This window comes from Branchiostoma lanceolatum, chromosome 8 (genome assembly GCF_035083965.1).
Source record: "Branchiostoma lanceolatum isolate klBraLanc5 chromosome 8, klBraLanc5.hap2, whole genome shotgun sequence".
Lineage (NCBI taxonomy): Eukaryota > Metazoa > Chordata > Leptocardii > Amphioxiformes > Branchiostomatidae > Branchiostoma > Branchiostoma lanceolatum.
Window position 1 is genome coordinate 13,407,519 of NC_089729.1, and position 21,505 is coordinate 13,429,023.

The 21,505-nt window shown below is 44.7% G+C and overlaps 1 protein-coding gene across 1 annotated transcript in view; it reads right to left on the reverse strand.

Annotated features, from left to right (window-relative positions):
- Positions 1-325: 325 nt before the first annotated feature.
- LOC136440653 (collagen alpha-1(I) chain-like) overlaps positions 326-21,505 on the reverse strand; it is a 28,453-nt gene continuing 7,273 nt past the window's right edge. Inside the window, exons 3-18 of the mRNA XM_066436745.1 lie at positions 18,260-18,468; positions 17,506-17,662; positions 16,119-16,366; positions 15,719-15,856; positions 15,317-15,465; positions 14,664-14,932; positions 14,060-14,262; positions 13,682-13,834; positions 12,365-12,434; positions 11,813-11,938; positions 11,532-11,657; positions 11,253-11,378; positions 10,972-11,097; positions 3,212-3,337; positions 2,930-3,061; positions 326-2,592 (exon numbers count right to left, since the gene is read on the reverse strand). Coding sequence (XP_066292842.1) covers positions 326-2,592; positions 2,930-3,061; positions 3,212-3,337; positions 10,972-11,097; positions 11,253-11,378; positions 11,532-11,657; positions 11,813-11,938; positions 12,365-12,434; positions 13,682-13,834; positions 14,060-14,262; positions 14,664-14,932; positions 15,317-15,465; positions 15,719-15,856; positions 16,119-16,366; positions 17,506-17,662; positions 18,260-18,468 — 4,625 coding nt within the window. The remainder of the gene's footprint in view (positions 2,593-2,929; positions 3,062-3,211; positions 3,338-10,971; positions 11,098-11,252; positions 11,379-11,531; positions 11,658-11,812; positions 11,939-12,364; positions 12,435-13,681; positions 13,835-14,059; positions 14,263-14,663; positions 14,933-15,316; positions 15,466-15,718; positions 15,857-16,118; positions 16,367-17,505; positions 17,663-18,259; positions 18,469-21,505) is intronic.

Here is a 21,505-nt window from a genome sequence, read left to right on the forward strand (position 1 = left end):
TTATTGATTGTCTGATGAAGGTCACATTTGGAGCAGATCCTTTCTGATCTATCTGTATCTGCTTACGAATTTTTTTTAAATTTTTTGCTCCTTACAGATATTGAATCTCTCTGGTCTTCAGATAAAACTTGTATCTATATTGATGTTGATTCTAGATTCAGATGCATTTTTACGTTTAGCATCACCCAGTAGCAACAGCTCTCTATCAAATCGGAAATGACTTTGATTATCTAAGATGGTATTTTAGACGAGTGAACCTTATTTTTTGTCCTAAAATTGGTATGAATCGAAAAAGAAGGTTGCACGATTGAATAGTGTATTAATACTATGGCGGACAGACGGCCGCTGGTTCAGACTCACAGACTGACATGCAGACTGACTGACAGACTGAAAGACATTCCCCGGAGCCACCGCTTCCGCTGGATCCGCCGCTGCCGCCGGAGCCACCGCTTCCGCTCGATCCGCCGCTGCCGCCGGGGCCACCGCTTCCGCTGCCACCACCGCTTCCGCTGCCACCGCCGCCACCGCTTCCGGATCCACCGCTTCCACTGCCACCGGATCCACCGCTTCCACCGGATCCGGCACCGGAACCACCGCTGCCGCCACCGGAACCACCACTGCCGCCACCGGATCCGCCGCTGCCGCCACCGGAACCACCGCTGCCGCCACCGGAACCACCACTGCCGCCACCGGATCCACCGCTGCCGCCACCGGAACCACCGCTGCCGCCACCGGAACCACCGCTGCCGCCACCGGAACCACCGCTGCCGCCACCGGAACCACCGCTGCCGCCACCGGATCCACCGCTGCCGCCACCGGAACCACCGCTGCCGCCACCGGAACCACCGCTGCCGCCACCGGATCCACCGCTGCCGCCACCGGAACCGCCGCTGCCGCCACCGGAACCGCCGCTGCCGCCACCGGAACCACCGCTGCCGCCACCGGAACCACCGCTGCCGCCACCGGATCCGCCGCTTCCACCGGATCCGCCGCTTCCACCGGATCCGCCGCTCCCGCCATCGGATCCGCCGCTGCCGCCACCGGAGCCACCGCTGCCGCCACCGGAACCACCGCTGCCGCCACCGGAACCACCGCTGCCGCCACCAGAACCACCACTGCCGCCACCGGATCCGCCGCTCCCGCCACCGGAACCGCCGCTGCCGCCACCGGAACCACCGCCGCTTCCACCGGATCCGCCGCTCCCGCCACCGGATCCACCGCTGCCGCCACCGGATCCGCCGCTGCCGCCACCGGAACCACCGCTGCCGCCACCGGAACCACCGCTGCCGCCACCGGATCCGCCGCTTCCACCGGATCCATCGCTTCCACCGGATCCGCCGCTGCCGCCACCGGAACCACCGCTGCCGCCACCGGAACCACTACTGCCGCCAGCGGATCCACCGCTGCCGCCACCGGAACCACCGCTGCCGCCACCGGAACCACCACTGCCGCCACCGGATCCGCCGCTCCCGCCACCGGAACCACCGCTGCTGCCGCCACCGGAACCACCGCTGCCGCCACCGGATCCGCCGCTTCCACCGGATCCACCGCTTCCGCTGGAGCCACCGCTTCCGCCAGAACCACCGCTTCCGCTAGAGCCGCCGCTTCCGCCGGAGCCGCCGCTCCCGCCACTGGATCCGCCGCTGCCGCTGGAGCCACCGCTTCCGCTGGAGCCACCGGATCCGCCGCTTCCACCGGAGCCACCGCTTCCGCCAGAACCACCGCTTCCGTTAGATCCGCCGCTTCCGCCGGAGCCGCCGCTCCCGCCACCGGAACCGCCGCTGCCGCTGGAGCCACCGCTTCCGCTGGAGCCACCGGATCCGCCGCTTCCACCGGAGCCACCGCTTCCGCTGGAGCCACCGCTTCCGCCAGAACCACCGCTTCCGCTAGATCCGCCGCTTCCGCCGGAGCCGCCGCTCCCGCCACCGGATCCGCCGCTTCCGCTGGAGCCAACGCTTCCGCTGGAGCCACCGGATCCGGCGCTTCCACCGGATCCGCCGCTTCCACCGGAGCCACCGCTTCCGCTGGAGCCACCGCTTCCGCCAGAAACACCGCTTCCGCTAGATCCGCCGGAGCCGCCGCTCCCGCCACCGGATCCGCCGCTGCCGCTGGAGCCACCGCTTCCGCTGGAGCCACCGGATCCGGCGCTTCCACCGGAGCCACCGCTTCCGCTGGAGCCACCGCTTCCGCCAGAGCCACCGCTTCCGCTAGAGCCGCCGCTTCCGCCGGAGCCGCCGCTCCCGCCACCGGATCCGCCGCTGCCGCTGGAGCCACCGCTTCCGCTGGAGCCACCGGATCCGCCGCTTCCACCGGATCCACCGCTCCCGCCACCGCTCCCGCCACCGGATCCGCCGCTTCCACCGGATCCACCGCTCCCGCCACCGGATCCGCCGCTTCCACTGGATCCACCGCTCCCGCCAGAGCCACCGCTTCCGCTCGATCCGCCGCTGCCGCCGGAGCTACCGCTGCCACTGCTGCCGGATCCACTGCCGCCGCTGGAGCCACCGCTGCTACCGGAGCCGCTGCTTTCACTGGAGCAACTGCTGCTGCCGGATCCACTGCTGCTGCTGGAGCCACTGCTGCTGCAGTCGTCTGTCAATTAATGGATTAGGCGGAGTTAAAACAAGATTTGTGTTTCCAGCATTCCAACTGTCTCTGTAATGCAATTTTTTTGTCCACGAATATTATACAGCTGCAGAGAGAGGAGGAGGGGGAAGAGATGATATTACAGAGGGCCAGAGACACACACACATAATAAGTAATTTCATCTGTGTGAAAACCACACCTCGATCACATTGAAAAACCAACACTACACGAAATTGCATTGGAGACCGCAATTGATAACTACGTAATTGTTTACAAGGTTGGAACCACCCCACGTATTTCACAGCCAGAAAAGTAGTACAATGGAAACATAGAATCATATTACCTATAGGGGTACACGTGTATCCATCTCCCTCATACCCAGGGTTACACGTGCAATTTGCACCGGTCCCAGGGGCTGGAATGTCTGTACATTCAGCGTTGGGATCACAAGGATCGAGATCACATCCATTGATATCTGTAAAGACAGAGGAATTATTTGCAAGAATGAAACATTCAGTTGAAATTTTAGAAAATCTCCAAATACTTGTTATGGATATTTCAAGCATAGAAGTCGTACTAAACAGAACCCATAACATTAGGAGTTGTTACAACATCAAGAATTCACCTGTACACATGTATCCATCGAACTCATACCCAGTGTTACATGTGCATTCTGCACCGGTCCCAGGAGCTGGAATGTCTGTACATTCAGCGTTGGGGTCACAAGGGTTGGGATCGCATCCATCGATGTCTGCAAAAACACAGGAGTTATAGACTAAATCGGACAAAACAGTCATATTTAAGAAAATCTCTATTACATGTAAAGGATACTTCAAACACGGCACGAAATCCGGTATTTAAGCATGCTTAAACGCAGCGTAAACGTGACGTTTATTCACTATTTCCGCAACTTAACGACCCCTATACGTCTGCTTAAAGATTGCATTTAAGGTGTCCTTTCAGGAAGTGCGTTAATGTACGTATTGGCACTCATTCACGTGTATTTACGTAACTTTTCGACGCGTAAAGGCGTCGTTGTGGACAATCTTTCCGTACCTTTACGGAAGATCCAACACGAAAAGTATGCGTTTCTTGAGACCTTTCCGTAACCTTTCGTCCATGTTTATAATCCGTTTTCGTCACGATTTTCTCTACGTTTATGTGCCGTTCACGCAGCCTGAAAGGCAACTTAAAATCATACCTTTCCTCGGTATTTCCGTGACTTTTTAACGACCTTAACGTGCTATAAACGTGGTATCTGCAAGGCGTTAAGGCGTCGTTATGGACAATCGTTCCGTACCTTTACGGAAGATCCGACACGGAAAGTGTAACTTTCTTGAGACCTTTCCGTAACCTTTCGTCCATGTTTATTATCCGTTTTCGTCACGATTTTCTTTACGTTTATGTGCCGTTTACGCAGCCTGAAAGGCATCTTAAAATCATAGCTTTCCTCGGTATTTCCGTGACCTTTTAACGACCTTAACGTGCTAAAAACGTGGTATCTGCAAGGCGTTAAGGCGTCGTTATGGACAATCTTTCCGTACCTTTACGGAAGATCCAACACGGAAAGTGTAAGTTTCTTGAGACCTTTCCGAAATCTTTAGTCCATCTTTATAATCTATTTCCGTCACGATTTCCTTACGTTTATGTGACGTTCACGCAGCCTGAAAGACTACATAAAGCTATACCTTTCCTAGTGTTTTCCGTAGCCTTTTTATGAGCTTAACGTGCTACAAACACGAGCTAAACGTGCTAAAAACACGAGCTTAACGTGCTAAAACGTAGTCTTTACAATAAGTTTCCTTTTTATTATACAGTATCTAATTTGATCCTTTACTTAAGTTGCTACGGATGGCTTAACCATTCCGAACCCTTACGTATATATATACAGGTAAATATGGATATGAAAGGCAACAGGGCCGGTAAAAGTTTAGAACAATTTATTTGAAAGATGATAACACTGCACACAAACATGTTAAGCCATTATAGAGAGACCCCTCCCCACTTAACGAATATACACATACAAAATGGAATAAACGATTTCTTACATGGACAGCTAGATTCTTTTAAAAAAATGTCACCTTATCATTGATAAACTATTCAGGCTATTCCTTACCCCAACTATTAACTATTACAATGTGCTTTCAAGTTTTAACACTAGCTAACTATTACATCGACACCAAAACGTAACCTCTAACACTAACTAACCCTACGTCTAACTTTTCTTCCCTCCCGTGTCTTATTAGCCTTTACCAGGCCCCGCGGATCGCTAAGAAAATAGTAGAAATTGGCCAAATAAAGTGAATTGTAACAGTACAATCATTCTGGGTTGAATAACACTTACTAGGTACTTGCGGTTACGTCATCGGTCGTCATATTCTAACTTGTACTTGACGCGGTCAACGAGCGATCAATCTCACATTGTCGGTAGATTCTCCCTTCACCATTTTGCGACATTTCCAAGTCCACGATTCCGGTCCCAGTGTTGGGCGAGACGACAGGGATAGTTCCTATCAAGACAGGTAGACAGGTTCCGATTTCACTCGCGCTAATCTTCAAGCAAATCTATAAGTTGCATCAAGACCGTATCAAACTGGCAGAGAAAGTACATGGCTTGCTATACATACAAGCTCCTTCTTCCAGTTGGATACGGTCTTTGCAATACATTGGGCCTGGTTGGAGGCTAACTCACGCCGTTGTCTCCACTGGTACCGGGTGGATTCGGAGATACAACGAAGTCCCGAATCGCGTGCCCGCATGCTCCGTTCAGCATCTCCACCCTCCTTGGTTTCACCCAGGAAGTATAATCCTATGAAACATCCTTGGTTTCACCAAGTTGTACAGGCTGGTGTCCTTGTCCCAGCTTTACGTTTTACCGTCGGGGTTCCGGGTGGTAAGAACAACGTTGTGGCCATAACTTGTGGGTTGAAACGACTGAGTTCAAACTTCCTTCATGAGCTGTCTTCGCTGTAAAAAAAATAACTGTCTCTGGGATATACGGTTGATTTAAAAAAGCCACCCTTTTCTCTGATTGGGTAATGCCCTGTCACATGGCATTCCACTGGTAAATATGGAGATGTTGCATTACCATCTCAACGTACCGCCCCAGCTTGTTTACGACTTCACACTGTATAAATTTGCAGTTGAAAAGCAGACGTCCTTGCGTTTCGCTTTTGCCCTGAACACAACAACTGACCCGAGCGACAATAGAAAATACTGTTAGCGGCGATCTTTCTAGAAGTTACTTGTACATTATAAAAAGGAAAACTGCATGAGAACACGCGTTATTTGATGATTTTTGATACAAAAAAAGGAACAAATACACAAAGCTGCCAAAACGTGCCGGCGGCGCGGTCTCGATCCGCGGACTGAGCCAATTTGTGCGGCGGCCAAAGACAGTATGCCCGCCGACCTAAAGATTTTCAATCCGGGGGAGTTGTTAGCTCAATGTTCCGCGTTGTTTTCTAAAACTGAGAGCACCGTCAACCCAGCCTAAAGTTAACAGAAGGTTAACTGAAAGGTAAAAATAACGGCGAGGATAAACGCTCGATTTCAGACAGCTTTTCTCTACCTAAACATAAGAGTGGGTTATGTAAACTGAGCCTATATGTAACGAAAAGGTAGAAATAACTTCGAGGAAAAACGCCCGCTTTCCGACAGCTTTTCTGTACCTAAACATAAAAGGGGGGAGGTTTCCCCCCTTCTAAGTAAACCGAGCCTAAAGGTAACGGAAGGATGTCGGAAAGGTAGAAATAACTGCGAGTGAAAACGCCCGCTTTCCGACAGCTTTTCTCTACCTAAACATAAAAGGGGGGAGGTTTCCCCCCTTCTAAGTAAACCGAGCCTAAAGGTAACGGAAGGATGTCGGAAAGGTAGAAATAACTGCGAGTGAAAACGCCCGCTTTCCGACAGCTATTCTCTACCTAAACAGAAGAGGGGGAGGTCTCCCCCCTTCTATGTAAACCGAGCCTAAAGGTAACGGAAGGATATCGGAAAGGTAGAAATAACTGCGAGGGAAAACGCCCGCTTTCCGGTAGCTTTTCTCTACCTAAACATAAGAGTGGGTTATGTAAACAAAACCTATATGCAACGGAAGGATATCGGAAAGATAGAAATAACTGCGAGGGAAAACGCCCGCTTTCCGTCAGCTTTTCTCTACCTAAACATAAAAGGGGGGAGGTCTCCCCCCTTCTATGTAAACCGACCCCATATGTAACGGAAGGATATCGGAAAGGTAGAAATAACTGCGAGGGAAAACGCCCGCTTGCCGACAGCTTTTCTCTACCTAAACATAAAAGGGAGGGGGTCTCCTCCCTTCTAAGTAAACCGCGCCTAACGGTAACGGAAGGATGTCGGAAAGGTAAAAATAACTGCGAGGGAAAACGTCCGCTTTCCGCCAGCTTTTCTCTACCTAAACATAAAAGGGGGGAGGTCTCCCCCCTTCTATGCAAACCGAACCTATATGTAACGGAAGGATATCGGAAAGGTAGAAATAACTGCGAGGGAAAACATCCGCTTTCCGACAGCTTTTCTCTACCTAAACATAAAAGGGGGGAGGTCTCCCCCCTTCTATGCAAACCGAACCTATATGTAACGGAAGGATATCGGAAAGGTAGAAATAACTGCGAGGGAAAACGCCCGCTTTCCGACAGCTTTTCTCTACCTAAACATAAAAGGGGGGAGGTCTCCCCCCTTCTATGCAAACCGAACCTATATGTAACGGAAGGATATCGGAAAGGTAGAAATAACTGCGAGGGAAAACGCTCGCTTTCCGACAGCTTTTCTGTACCTAAACATAAAAGGGGGAGACCCCCCCCCCTTTCATGTAAACCGAGCCTATATGTAACGGAAGGATATCGGAAAGGTAGAAATAACTGCGAGAGAAAACGCTCGCGTTCCGACAGCTTTTCTGTACCTAAACATAAAAGAGGGAGACCTCCCCCCTTTTATGTAAACCGAGCCTAAATGTAACGGAAGGATATCGGAAAGGTAGAAATAACTGCGAAGGAAAACATCCGCTTTCCGACAGCTTTTCTGTACCTAAACATAAGAGTTGGTTTTGTAAACCGAGCCTATATGTAACGGAAGGATATCGGAAAGGTACAAATAACTGCGAGGGAAAACGCTCGCTTTCCGACAGCTTTTCTGTACCTAAACATAAAAGGGGGGAGACCTCCCCCCTTTTATGTAAACCGAGCCTAAATGTAACGGAAGGATATCGGAAAGGTGGAAATAACTGCGAGGGAAAACATCCGCTTTCCGACAGCTTTTCTGTACCTAAACATTAGAGTTGGTTTTGTAAACCGAGCCTATATGTAACGGAAGGATATCGGAAAGGTAGAAATAACTGCGAGGGAAAACGCTCACGTTCCGACAGCTTTTCTGTACCTAAACATAAAAGGGGGAGACCTCCCCCCTTTTATGTAAAACGAGCCTAAATGTAACGGAAGGATATCGGAAAGGTAGAAATAACTGCGAAGGAAAACATCCGCTTTCCGACAGCTTTTCTGTACCTAAAAATAAGAGTGGGTTATGTAAACCGAGCCTAAATGTAACGGAAGGATATCGGAAAGGTAGAAATAACTGCGAGAGAAAACGCTCGCGTTCCGACAGCTTTTCTGTACCTAAACATAAAAGAGGGAGACCTCCCCCCTTTTATGTAAACCGAGCCTAAATGTAACGGAAGGATATCGGAAAGGTAGAAATAACTGCGAGGGAAAACATCCGCTTTTCGACAGCTTTTCTGTACCTAAATATAAGAGTTGGTTTTGTAAACCGAGCCTATATGTAACGGAAGGATATCGGAAAGGTACAAATAACTGCGAGGGAAAACGCTCGCTTTCCGACAGCTTTTCTGTACCTAAACATAAAAGGGGGGAGACCTCCCCCCTTTTATGTAAACCGAGCCTAAATGTAACGGAAGGATATCGGAAAGGTAGAAATAACTGCGAGGGAAAACATCCGCTTTCCGACAGCTTTTCTGTACCTAAACATAAGAGTTTGTTTTGTAAACCGAGCCTATATGTAACGGAAGGATATCGGAAAGGTAGAAATAACTGCGAGGGAAAACACTCGCTTTCCGACAGCTTTTCTGTACCTAAACATAAAAGGGGGAGACCTCCCCCCTTTCATGTAAACCTAGCTTTAATGTAACGGAAGGATATCGGAAAGGTAGAAATAACTGCGAGAGAAAACGCTCGCGTTCCGACAGCTTTTCTGTACCTAAACATAAAAGAGGGAGACCTCCCCCCTTTTATGTAAACCGAGCCTAAATGTAACGGAAGGATATCGGAAAGGTAGAAATAACTGCGAGGGAAAACATCCGCTTTCCGACAGCTTTTCTGTACCTAAACATAAGAGTTGGTTTTGTAAACCGAGCCTATATGTAACGGAAGGATATCGGAAAGGTAGAAATAACTGCGAGGGAAAACGCTCGCTTTCCGACAGCTTTTCTGTACCTAAATATAAAAGGGGGGAGACCTCCCCCCTTTTATGTAAACCGAGCCTAAATGTAACGGAAGGATATCGGAAAGGTAGAAATAACTGCGAGGGAAAACATCCGCTTTCCGACAGCTTTTCTGTACCTAAACATAAGAGTTTGTTTTGTAAACCGAGCCTATATGTAACGGAAGGATATCGGAAAGGTAGAAATAACTGCGAGGGAAAACGCTCGCGTTCCGACAGCTTTTCTGTACCTAAACATAAAAGGGGGAGACCTCCCCCCTTTTATGTAAAACGAGCCTAAATGTAACGGAAGGATATCGGAAAGGTAGAAATAACTGCGAGGGAAAACATCCGCTTTCCGACAGCTTTTCTGTACCTAAAAATAAGAGTGGGTTATGTAAACCGAGCCTAAATGTAACGGAAGGATATCGGAAAGGTACAAATAACTGCGAGGGAAAACATCCGCTTTCCGACAGCTTTTCTGTACCTAAAAATAAGAGTTGGTTTTGTAAACGGAGCCTATATGTAACGGAAGGATATCGGAAAGGTAGAAATAACTGCGAGGGAAAACTCTCGCTTTACGAAAGCTTTTCTCTTCCTAAACGAAAGAGTGGGTTATGTAAACTTAGCCTAAATGTAACGGAAGGATATCGGAAAGGTACAAATAACTGCGAGGGAAAACGCTCGCTTTCCGACAGCTTTTCTCTACCTAAACATAAAAGGGGGAGACCTCCCCCCTTTTATGTAAACCGAGCCTAAATGTAACGGAAGGATATCTGAAAGGTAGAAATGACTGCGAGGGAAAACATCCGCTTTCCGACAGCTTTTCTGTACCTAAACATAAGAGTTGGTTTTGTAAACCGAGCCTATATGCAACGGAAGGATATCGGAAAGGTAGAAATAACTGCGAGGGAAAACTCTCGCTTTTTGAAAGCTTTTCTCTACCTAAACATAAGAGTGGGTTATGTAAACTTAGCCTAAATGTAACGGAAGGATATCGGAAAAGTAGAAATAACTTCGAGGGAAACCATCCGCTTTCCGGCATCTTTTCTCTACCTAAACATAAGAGTTGTTTATGTTAACCGAGCCTATATGTAACGGAAGGATTTCGGAAAGGTAGAAATAACTGCGTGGGAAAACTCTCGCTTTTCGACAGCTTTTCTCTACCTAAACATAAGAGTAGGGAGGTCTCCCCCCTTTTATGTAAACCGAGCCTAAAGGTAACGGGAGGATATAGGAAAGGTAGAAATATCTGCGTGGGAAAACGCCCGCTTTCCGGCAGCTATTATCTACCTAAACATAAACGGGGGAGATACCTTAGATTCGAATATAACTGCTGTTTTTGTAAGCTGTAGCATAAACACGGATAAAAGAAGATCAACTCCGACGAAGGTAGGTATGGACTGTAAATCTAATTTTGCTATAAAGTAGACGTACAATGTGCGTGCACATGGTGCGTTGTTTGAAAAAAGGCCGTAACAGAAATGACTCAAGTGGGATCGGTGTTAACTGCAAATGGGTGTATCTTAAAAATCGAAGACCGTTTCGGGTATATCAGCTTTTCTCCAAGATTCTAAAAATCGAGGCACTATAAGTGTACAGGAGAGAATATATCTGCTTGGAGAATATATCGGTTACTGATGTACCATAATGTTTCATCTATACGATGTATATAAGGATGCTTAAAGTCTATGGAAAGATATAGTATGCATTTAATTCATCTTAACGAACGCGGAAAGGTTGCGGAAAGCTCAAATCTTACTTTCAGCGGCATTTACGCCCCCTTAAACTCTGCTGAAATATTTTCCGACCTTTAATTCTTGTTTCCGTCATTCGGAAAGTTTGCTTAAATATTCGATTTCGTGCCGTGAAATATGTACGTTTACTAAACATAACTCCTAACATTAGGAGTTCTTTATATCAACAACATCAAGTATTCACCTGTACACATGTATCCATCGAACTCATACCCAGTTTTACATGTGCATTCTGCACCGGTCCCAGGAGCTGGATTGTCTGTACATTCTTCGTTGGGCATACATGGGTTGGGATCGCATCCATCGATGTCTGCAAAAACACAGGAGTTATAGACTAAATCGGACAAAACAGTCATATTTAAGAAAATCTCCTTTTACATGTAAAGGATACTTCAAATATGTACGTTTACTAAACATAACCCATAACATTAGGAGTTCTTGATATCAACAACATGAAGAATTCACCTGTACATGTATAACCATCGCCCTCATACCCAGTGTTACATGTGCATTCTGCACCGGTCCCAGGAGCTGGATTGTCTGTACATTCAGCGTTGGGATCACAAGGGTCGGGATCGCATCCATCGATGTCTGCAAAAACACAGGAGTTATAGACTAAATCGGACAAAAAGTCATATTTAAGAAAATCTCTATTACATGTAAAGGATACTTCAAATATGTACGTTTACTAAACATAACCCATAACATTAGGAGTTCTTAATATCAACAACATCAAGTATTCACCTGTACACATGTATCCATCGAACTCATACCCAGTTTTACATGTGCATTCTGCACCGGTCCCAGGAGCTGGATTGTCTGTACATTCTTCGTTGGGCATACATGGGTTGGGATCACATCCATCGATGTCTGCAAAAACACAGGAGTTATAGACTAAATCGGACAAAACAGTCATATTTAAGAAAATCTCCTTTTACATGTAAAGGATACTTCAAATATGTACGTTTACTAAACATAACCCATAACATTAGGAGTTCTTAATATCAACAACATCAAGAATTCACCTGTACATGTAGATCCATCGCCCTCATACCCAGTGTTACATGTGCAATTCGCACCGGTCCCAGGAGCTGGAATGTCTGTACATTCAGCGTTGGGATCGCAAGGGTGGGGATCACATCCATTGATATCTGCAGAAAAAGACAGATATATAGTGTTCATCGTGGTCACGGTGTAAACAGACTGCTATTTTAATAATACTATACTAGGAAGGCTACTAATGCTCATAAAGAATACTGCAAGTTCATTAGTTGTTAGCAGCATTTTAGATTGCTATGAGATTATGGTGGTTAGCCAGTAGTAATTTTTGGGGTTGGATTAGTCGTGAAACTGCTGAAATAGTTGAAAAGAATGGGGATGATATTGAAAATTAAGAAGTCAAAATCATGGTTACTTTAGAAGTTTACTGTTCAGTGTTGCAACGTTGTTACTATGCTCTGTATATGGTAAATAACTGATGGGCAACTACGAACTTAAAGCAGTCAGAAAGTCGTCTCTGTCAACTCATGTAATCAGTGTACTATAAATCTTATTCGAGGTAAGTTCGAGGTAAAGACCTGTACAGTCGGCCGTGTTGTCTGCAAGGCATTCGCAACTCTCACCAGCCTCTTCCCATACGTCTCCAAGCTAAAATGGTGTGAAAAGGAGTAGATTTAGCTAACACCAACAGTTCGACATGTCCAGCGTGCACTTTCATCATTCTCATGCACACATTTGAATGATGATGAAGATGAACTTTATTGCACATGGTACAATGTATGGCATTAAATTAGCAATGCTACAAGGCTAGTTTATCCTACATTTCTAACTACAAATTACTAGTATCGAATATAATATAGTCATGTATTGGCAATTTGGTCTCGCTTTTGGAATGATGTATAAAGAAATTGACCTATCTAGCACGGTGGATATAGGAGTTGCGTATGACAACAGTACATGGCAAATATTGTTTTGCGTATACCACATAGAGTGAAATTTGTCTTAGTAATAATAGTCTTTAACTGCGCATCTCTTTATTCACTATAAGTTGGACATGTCATCACAAAATGAAATTCATCTTCAACATTTTCATTACTTGTGGGAAACTGTCTATGAGTGGCTGGTGTGTCGTGGCGTCGACCCTTTTCAATTTCTAGGCAATGTGCGTTTATTCTCAATTTTGTTATGCTTTTTGAAAAAAAAGTTTATTATGAATTCATGTGAGATACTTTTCCATGCTAAAGTGCTCTTTGAATTTAGAATAGGTGTGGAGTTTACTGGTTGTTCCTTCAAGCCAGAGAGAAATGTGTCTTTCAGACGTTCTCTAGATTTTATGTTTCCAAAATGGTTGGCATTCATCGTCTGGGGGGGGGGGGTGATGGATGGAGGATGGATGGAGGATGATACTCTCTCCCTCTCTCTCTCTCTCTGTGTGTCCATTTTCACGTCTGTTATTCCCCATCATATGGGGGTTGGACGTGTTTGCACATGCATGGGGAAGCATGGGATCCTCATCAAGTGCAAGTCTTTTTTACGGCTGGATGCCCTTCCTAACGCCAACCCAAACCCTCATGTAGGGCTTAGGACATGGGAAATATGTGTTAAGTGCCTTTCCCAAGGGTATAACGTCTGGGTGCATGTCCGGACATGTCTGGGTACACCCTTGGGGATGGAACCTGGGTCTCATTGGTCCATAGCCGGATGCTCTGCCACTATGCCACACAGGCGTCACCACAAGTGATACTAACTGTTAGTAGCTTGAGACTTAACATTATCTGATAGAGAGTTCATCCATGATGTGTGTCTATTTTATCTAGGAAACCATGTATATTGAAAAAAACAGAACTTTTACTAAGTTGTGAATGATGGATGAAATATTCAGGGTGATAGCTTACAGTGCAGTGGCATCCCCAGACCCCATCCACGAGAGTCCAGCTGTAACCTACATCGCAGGTCACAGGTTCGGTACAAGTGATTTTCTGGAACAGTCCGAGGAACATTTCGCATACACATTCACTCCCGTCTTCTGTTCCCCATTCCACTCCAAGCTATAAAAAAAATGTACAAAAATCGTTGAAATACAGATACAGTACATCTCCATTGATGGAGAGCGTACCCACTCTTGACTTCATTTTTCATCATCACACCGCGTTCTGCATTGTCACACAAATTCAGAATATGTCCCTCTACCTATATATGGTGAATTTATAGATAGAGGGACACTTGTGGATGGCGGATAATATATTCAGAGTGGTGGCTTAAGTCGCATTTACCGGATAGTAGTTTTCATAAATGTCGATGCAACCACAGTCCGATGACGCTACGCACTCCAGTCCACTTTGCACATAGCCTGGTTCGCACTCGCAGGCTTCTACACAGGGAAGGTCACAGTTATCCGGGGCGCTGGGGTTCACACAGGTCGCAGGGCAGGCGCTTGTGCAATGAGAGTACACGCTGTTTGCTCCACACTCCATAGCTATGGAAAACAAAGAGTCCGTTCCAGTTATTGTACGTAGTGATGGGTAACAGAACTACATGCAGCTACAAGAGGAAATGCAATCTCGTCGTCTTTGTCAACAGACAATCAACTTATTCATTAGCCAAAAGACAATAACTCAAGCATCTGGATAAAATTTTGAAAAAGACGTTTTAAATAGCATCCGCTATCTTCCGTTAATGAAGTGCCGGAAAATTCGACGCGTATACCTCCTTTCCTGTTGTACATTTTCTCATTCATAACTCATTCGTTCATACTCTACGACACAATTTGCTCCATGGACTATGGGTTTCTTGCGTTAGCCTCTTCTCTATCGATCTGTATGAAGCCTCTGAAACACAAAGCAATTTTGATAGATTAAGTCGGAGAACAGAACTTACGACAAAACTCTGACGTCCGCCAAGCAAATTCAGGCGCACCGTTCTCCCTACAGGAGTCATAGTATGCCTCCAGGTTCGCACAAAGGTACCCTCCCTCTGTTTCACACATGTCGAAGACGCAGTCTTCCCAGTAAGGCGTAGGATCCACATATGCTTGGCAAGCAGCAAACGGGCCGCCAGCATCTGTGAGCACGTTACACGGGTCCGAATACTGCTGGTCACACGGTCCTAGGGTCGGAGGATCACCGGTCGGAGGGTCACCATCACAACTAAGACGGACAGAAAATCATGTCACAATCATAAATACTGTAGACTGCGCAATCAACTGGACAAGATTTGGAAAAAGTTAACACCCCTACACGTTTTAAAAGGATAGTGATTATAGTTCCTTTCTTTTTGCTATTTTACAGTTGCTTTCTGTTTTCATATCAATTATCGTTATAACATTGCGTCAAAAACATGGAAAGTGGTATGATCCACAAAGTTCCATGTGTTCCTTTATTTTCTTACTAGGTCATAACTTCGTCCTAAAAGCACCAAAAAACGTTTGTAGCTGAAGAAGGATCGTGATTGATAGTCATGCAAAGAAATGTCATTCTAAATCATTTCAAATCAAGTAAATAAGTAAACACAGAAAGACAAACGTAACATACGTTTCGGAGTCGGTCTCCCAACTATTCCCGAAAACGTTCCAGTTCGGGGCGAGGGTTCCGTCTGGCATCTCAAAGTCATCGCCCTTTATACCGTTGTAGTTGCCGCAGAGTCCACACAGCCTGTCCTGGTAGTTACTTGGAATCTCCACCTGTGGAAGTGTTTAATATGTCCGTATGATCATTTCTTCCATCAGATGCCTTCTTAGCATATAAAGGCCTTGTTTTGCTGAATTACCGCACAGTACTATAAGATCCAATAACGCCAGAAAGATGCACGTGAATCACCATAACTGTCAGAACAACAACAATAATTACTATAGCTGACTTTGCTCAAAATACCAGAATGCATAGACAATATAATTGTACATGTCAGAATGGACAATTGTCTGTATATGTGCTCACTTTCACTTGGTGACGTCCATCGTAGTAGATGACCACGCACAAGTCCACCAACTCTACGCGGACAAACCTGCCGGTCAGTTTGATATCGATGGCACCACCCTTTAGGCTGATGGGAGTATGGTGGATCACTCCGTCCACCTTGTTTGAGAAAAAACAATGCAGTCTGTTATTCAGAGGCAGAGCAAATGGCACAAACGGTAAGGCAAAATCTTGGTGCATCCGTGCATCCTACGTTGCAAAATTAGTTTAAACGTTCCCAGTGATGCAAAGGTTGTACAGTTTCAGTGATCAGAGTGGCAATCACCTACATATGGTACAAATACAAATGCCGCAAACTATATCTTTAAAAGAAATTGACATCACAAACTTTCTTGGACCAGAAAAAAATACTGTCACTTACCAACACAACTCGGCGTTGAAGAAGACTGATTGTACATGTGACCCCGTCAATGGTTGCTATCACGTACACTGCACGCACAACGGAGACAGACGGCCTCCTGGTTGACGGAACGTGTTTTGTTTCTACGGTAAAGTCGTTGCCGACGCAGTCCTTGGCGAACGTGTATCTGCACGGGCCCTGGAAATGATGACGTCTTCCGTCAGGGGTACAGAAGTGTGGATCTCCGGACGCCTTGCAGATTGCTCTGTCTGTGAGGAAACACACAGGAAGGTCTTTAAGAAACTTAGAGTGGAATCAGTGCCCCCTTAGCTCGGACCAACAGACTGTATAACTCCTTTCTCCACTATACTATCCGTCTGTTCAACAGACAATTGCAGACTGCGTCATAGTTGTTGTTGTGTTATATTGTGTGTATAGATATGTTGTGTATAGATTTGTTTACTTATTTATATGTTGTGTATAGATATGTCGTGTATACTAGTAGATATGTTGTGTAAAATCAATGTAATTCAAAAGTACATGTTGTTGCATGAACTATATACATTTCTGCCATGTTGATTTAAATTAATAAAGATTTGAAAGGAATTTATCGTGAAATGAAATCAAAAGCGTGATAAGCGCAAATATAGGTTCCAACATTCCAGTGCACAGGAAGACTTCAACATCAAGAAAAATATGCGAAATCACAAACATGAAGCGCATTTGTATTGAGCGGCAGCAACCTTGATTTCTTTAAAACAGCATCAAAGTTTCACTAAAAGACATTGCACATTAGGAAACATATATTTTACAATTCAAAACTACTTATAATGAAGAAAAATATCTAAGTAATTCAAATATGAGGGTCAGGAATGCAGTCACAAGACTAAGAATCAGCTGCCACAAACTACATATTGAAACGGGAAGACATACCCGCACTCCTCTAGAACAACGATTATGTAAACATTGTACTTTGAATAGAGTAGAAGACGAATGTCATTTTGTGGTAGAATGTGTATTATATACCAAAGAAAGAAATGAACTGTATAAACTTGTAGAAAACCTATTTCCCTACTTCACACATTTAAGTACTGTTCAAAAATTCATATTTCTAATGCGACTAGACAAACCTCCCATTGAAAAACACGTCTGTTCTTTTATATCTACTATAACCGAAAAGCGAGGATAAGTAGAATTTATCTAATGATAGTCATATTCTTTTGTATCCGCTAACTGTACTTGTATTATCTTTTGTTGTGACCTGTACTTAGCCAAGTGTGGCAGAAATGTGCAATAAAGGTCTTCATTCAATATTCCTCAAAGTGTTAGGATACCATAGTACAGATACATAGTACATATCACAGAAATAATACACCACAATCTACAAAGTTGTAAAACTATGTCTCACCGCAACAGGAGCCTACGCAGTGGCATGCCCAGACCCCATCCACTTCGGTCCAGCTGTAACCCCCATCTTCGTCGCAGTTCACATCCTCGCAGACGATGATCCCTCCCTCGGTGCATTCGCACTGTTGGCCGGCCGGTGTTCCATACTGTGCTCCGAGCTAACCAAAGTGTACAAACGAAACAGAAAATTCGTTACGATAGAAAACACATATTACGAGATCCATCTGATCGGGTGGATAGTGCGCCGGGTCCGACTGTCTTAATTTTTTTTTCAATTACATTCACATCTTGGCGTTCTGCCACACAGATACTTATGTTATTCAATCTTACTTTACTACCAAGTGTCTCTTTCAGATTGAACTTAGCTTTGGTTGACCCAGATATTCATTTCCGTGGGTGATAGACAATTAATTCAGGCCCAAGGAGCTCCGACATAATGAAGAGGGCAATAACTAAGGGTTAATGACCCGCCCCGAGGGGTATATGTTATGTGTACATCTACTTCTGATTTCCTTAACATCATCATTTACCACTTCTTTCATGTGTATAGCTTCTTCTGATTGGTCAGCATCATTATGCGCCACTTCAGATTCATTATTCACCACTTGTGGCACTTCTCTGATATTATGGTGTCATAACCGATATGCAATGGGGGCTTCTAAGTGGTCGTCATCATCTCGCTATATGATAACATAAGATACATCGTAGACCAACGTGAACGAAGGAATGTAACTACTGAAATACAATGAGCTTACCACATAATATGTACCGTCATCGTCAATGCATCCGCATTGGTTTGCTGGTACACAGGTTGGTCCACTCCAATAGTGGTCTTCAATACACTCGCAGCCTTCTACACAAGGATCGTTACAGAAGGCGGATTGATCGGCGCAGGTGGGGGGGCAGGGGGTTGTGCATGTGCTAAACACGCTATTTGCCGGGCATGGCGGGTCGGGCGGCAAGGCTGTGGAAAATATTAGTGAAAAGAGTCAAATTCTGCTCTTAAACAGTGTTCAAGATGTATCAAACTATCATCATTATGATGATAGTTACTTGAAGACATCCTAAATTGTCTTAACCTTATTAACATACCTATTCAGAGTCTTGGTATAAAACCTGGTGTTATCAGTCCTATCGTTAGTCACTGACGAAAGACAGTGGATGCTGTCTGAAACGTCTGACTGTTTCAAAACTTTATCCAGTCGCTTGAGTAATTATTTTTGCGTATCATCATTATGAACGCCGCATGTCAGTGTATAGTACTGAGATGGGCTGTCATTATCCTCATCCCGCCTGTGATGGACTGTATGGATTATTTAGATTTATTACCGGAATGTTTTTCTCCTTGAGTAAAGGAAAGGATCTGGTTGACAAATCATTAGCTGACTTTGATGTAGCGTTATAGTAATAAGAAATTTCCTTAGATTACAACTAGCCTAGAAAAACAACCCTTAGTCTGTATTAGTTCCATGTTGCAATGGCCATAGATCACACTAGATATAGTATTATAGTAAGTAGTATATTCTTATACATGTATAGAACTAGATTGTGACATATGTTGTCTGTAATTTGCCATACATTGTCACTGATGCAATTGTTGTGCAATAAATCATTCATTCATTCATTCACTATTAAAACTCTGAAACTGAACTCCCCACCCCTGAAAACGCCGAAACACACCCCTCGTCTCATCTCACAACTGCAGAGAACTCCACATTAGACTCGTAGATAACAGCTGAAGAATTAAACAAAACAGCCTTTTCAAATCTTAACAGGCCGGTTTTAGAAAAAATTATAGAACGTCTGATAATTTATTTGTGTTAACCACTTTAGTCAGCAAATACCTAGGAAAAAATACTCGAATTTATACATGTTCTGTGGATTTTAGCAAAGCTTTTGACTCGGTTTGGCGAGTAGGTTTTTCAAATTAAACAATCTTGGAATAGGAGGAAAATTAATGACCATACAAAACATATATTCAAAAACTACGAATTGCATTTTCATCTAACTGTGGGCTGTAATCTAAGTCCAACTATGTTTAATTCATCTAACAAACATTTATGCAGTAAAGGACTTAAATCTTTGTTCAGCATCAGACAGTCGCTAGACAAACTTGATGCCACACTAACCGTTAAAAACAAGCTCTTTGACTCCCGTATTAAACCCATATATTGTGGGGATCTTTCAAAAGCCAATATATAATTCTGTCCTATTGAATCTGTACACCTCAAATTCTGCAAACATTCATGCAATATTCCAAAACAGCTAGCAACCTTTCAGCAATGGCAAAACTAGGGAGGTACCCCATCCATCTGGAGGCCTCACTAAACGCCATCAAGTACTTCATTCGACTTTGCAAGTTTGCGAGTTTGCCAGCAAACAAACAAACTCTTATTAATCATACAGCCTCCTACATTTATACAATTACCAAGAAGCGAGAGGAATTCGAAAGTACTAGAGCATACTAGATGTTTATATTCCCATGAATGTGTATTTGATTGTTAACATGTGGCCTTTGCTTAGTCCAGTGGGGAAAACATGTACAATAAAGGTCTTCATTCATTAGTGATTCTGAAGAAGGAAATTTGATACGTGAAGGAGTATATCTGATAATAGAACATGATCAGAATGAAATCAGAACGTAATCCCTGTGCACAAGAAGAACAGCAAACATGACCCAAACAACTACAGACTAATCTCACTTCTCTGCATAATAAGCAAAGTGATGGAAGCGATCATAAACAAGAGTTCTACGACGACCGCATACCTTCGCCAAATGATTTTAACCTTTATGAGCGTTTCTCATCAATCATAAATCATACCAGTTAATCGTCTTCACTCAAATAACGTAAGTTGTCCAAAGTATGAGCTTAACAAAGAAGGTTATGCTAACATTTATCATCAATTATGCAAATGAGGTCCTTATTAGCATAATTTGATTTGATGGTTTTCACATTCACACAACTTCTAAATGCCACAAATGAAATTGACGTCATTTACTAGTACGGAATTATAGTAGTTTCTCATGAATTATGCAAATTAGGCCTGCATTTGCATATTTTCTATCTATCAACATTCCTCTCTTCCTCGGTGACAAATGTCACATATTTGAATAGTTATATCATGGAACACAGCGGGCTTTTAAAATTGCCTCATTGATTATGCAAGTTAGATACTGATTTACATAATAAGTATCTAATCATGTACATCGTCACTCAAGCTATCTAGTTACCAAAAATCATGACCATCCATCAACCCCATCTTGAGTTATTCTCTTTCAAAGTCTGAAGCAAAACCTGCTCCCGCTGCTAGGGGGCCCAAACCTATACAACTTACTCTCTGTCCAAAGAACTATCTACCACTCAAAAATCATGCAGTTCCATAGCATGTCTAGAACATGAGATATCAAAACAGGAAGTTCCGCTGCAGCACCGTAACAAGCCGCTAGGGGACCCAAAATCTAATCATTTCAAAGTCTCATCAAGACCTACCCACCTACCAAATATGAAGACAATCCATCCAAGCCTTCTCGAGTTATGCTGTACATTACAAACATACAAACGCTACCCTCTGCATAACCTTCTCGGCTAAGGTAACTACTGCAGGCTCTATTTCTTCCCTCGTACCATCAACTTGAGCCTAGCTATAGTATGGCGAAGACGGAGTCCCTCTCCCATTTCAAAGCCGTGCTGGCAAGGGCTTTGCTGCATTGAGTTGACCCCTCCCCCCGTCCTTATGCATATGTAAATTTGTAATTACTTACACCACTAACTTCACTTGTCCTGTTCGTTGCACATGACCTCGTCTATCCTCATTTCTACCCATTGTTTGCACCCGTTTGGCGTTAGTAACATTTACACCGGTGCTAATTCCCCACTCCATTGTGGGCTGAGCAGTATAGAAGATAATGATGAGATAAGATGATGATGATGACCAACTATACTAACTGCTAGATCTTTGCCTAGAAGGGCATGCATAGCGCAGAAAAGCGGATTCGCAGA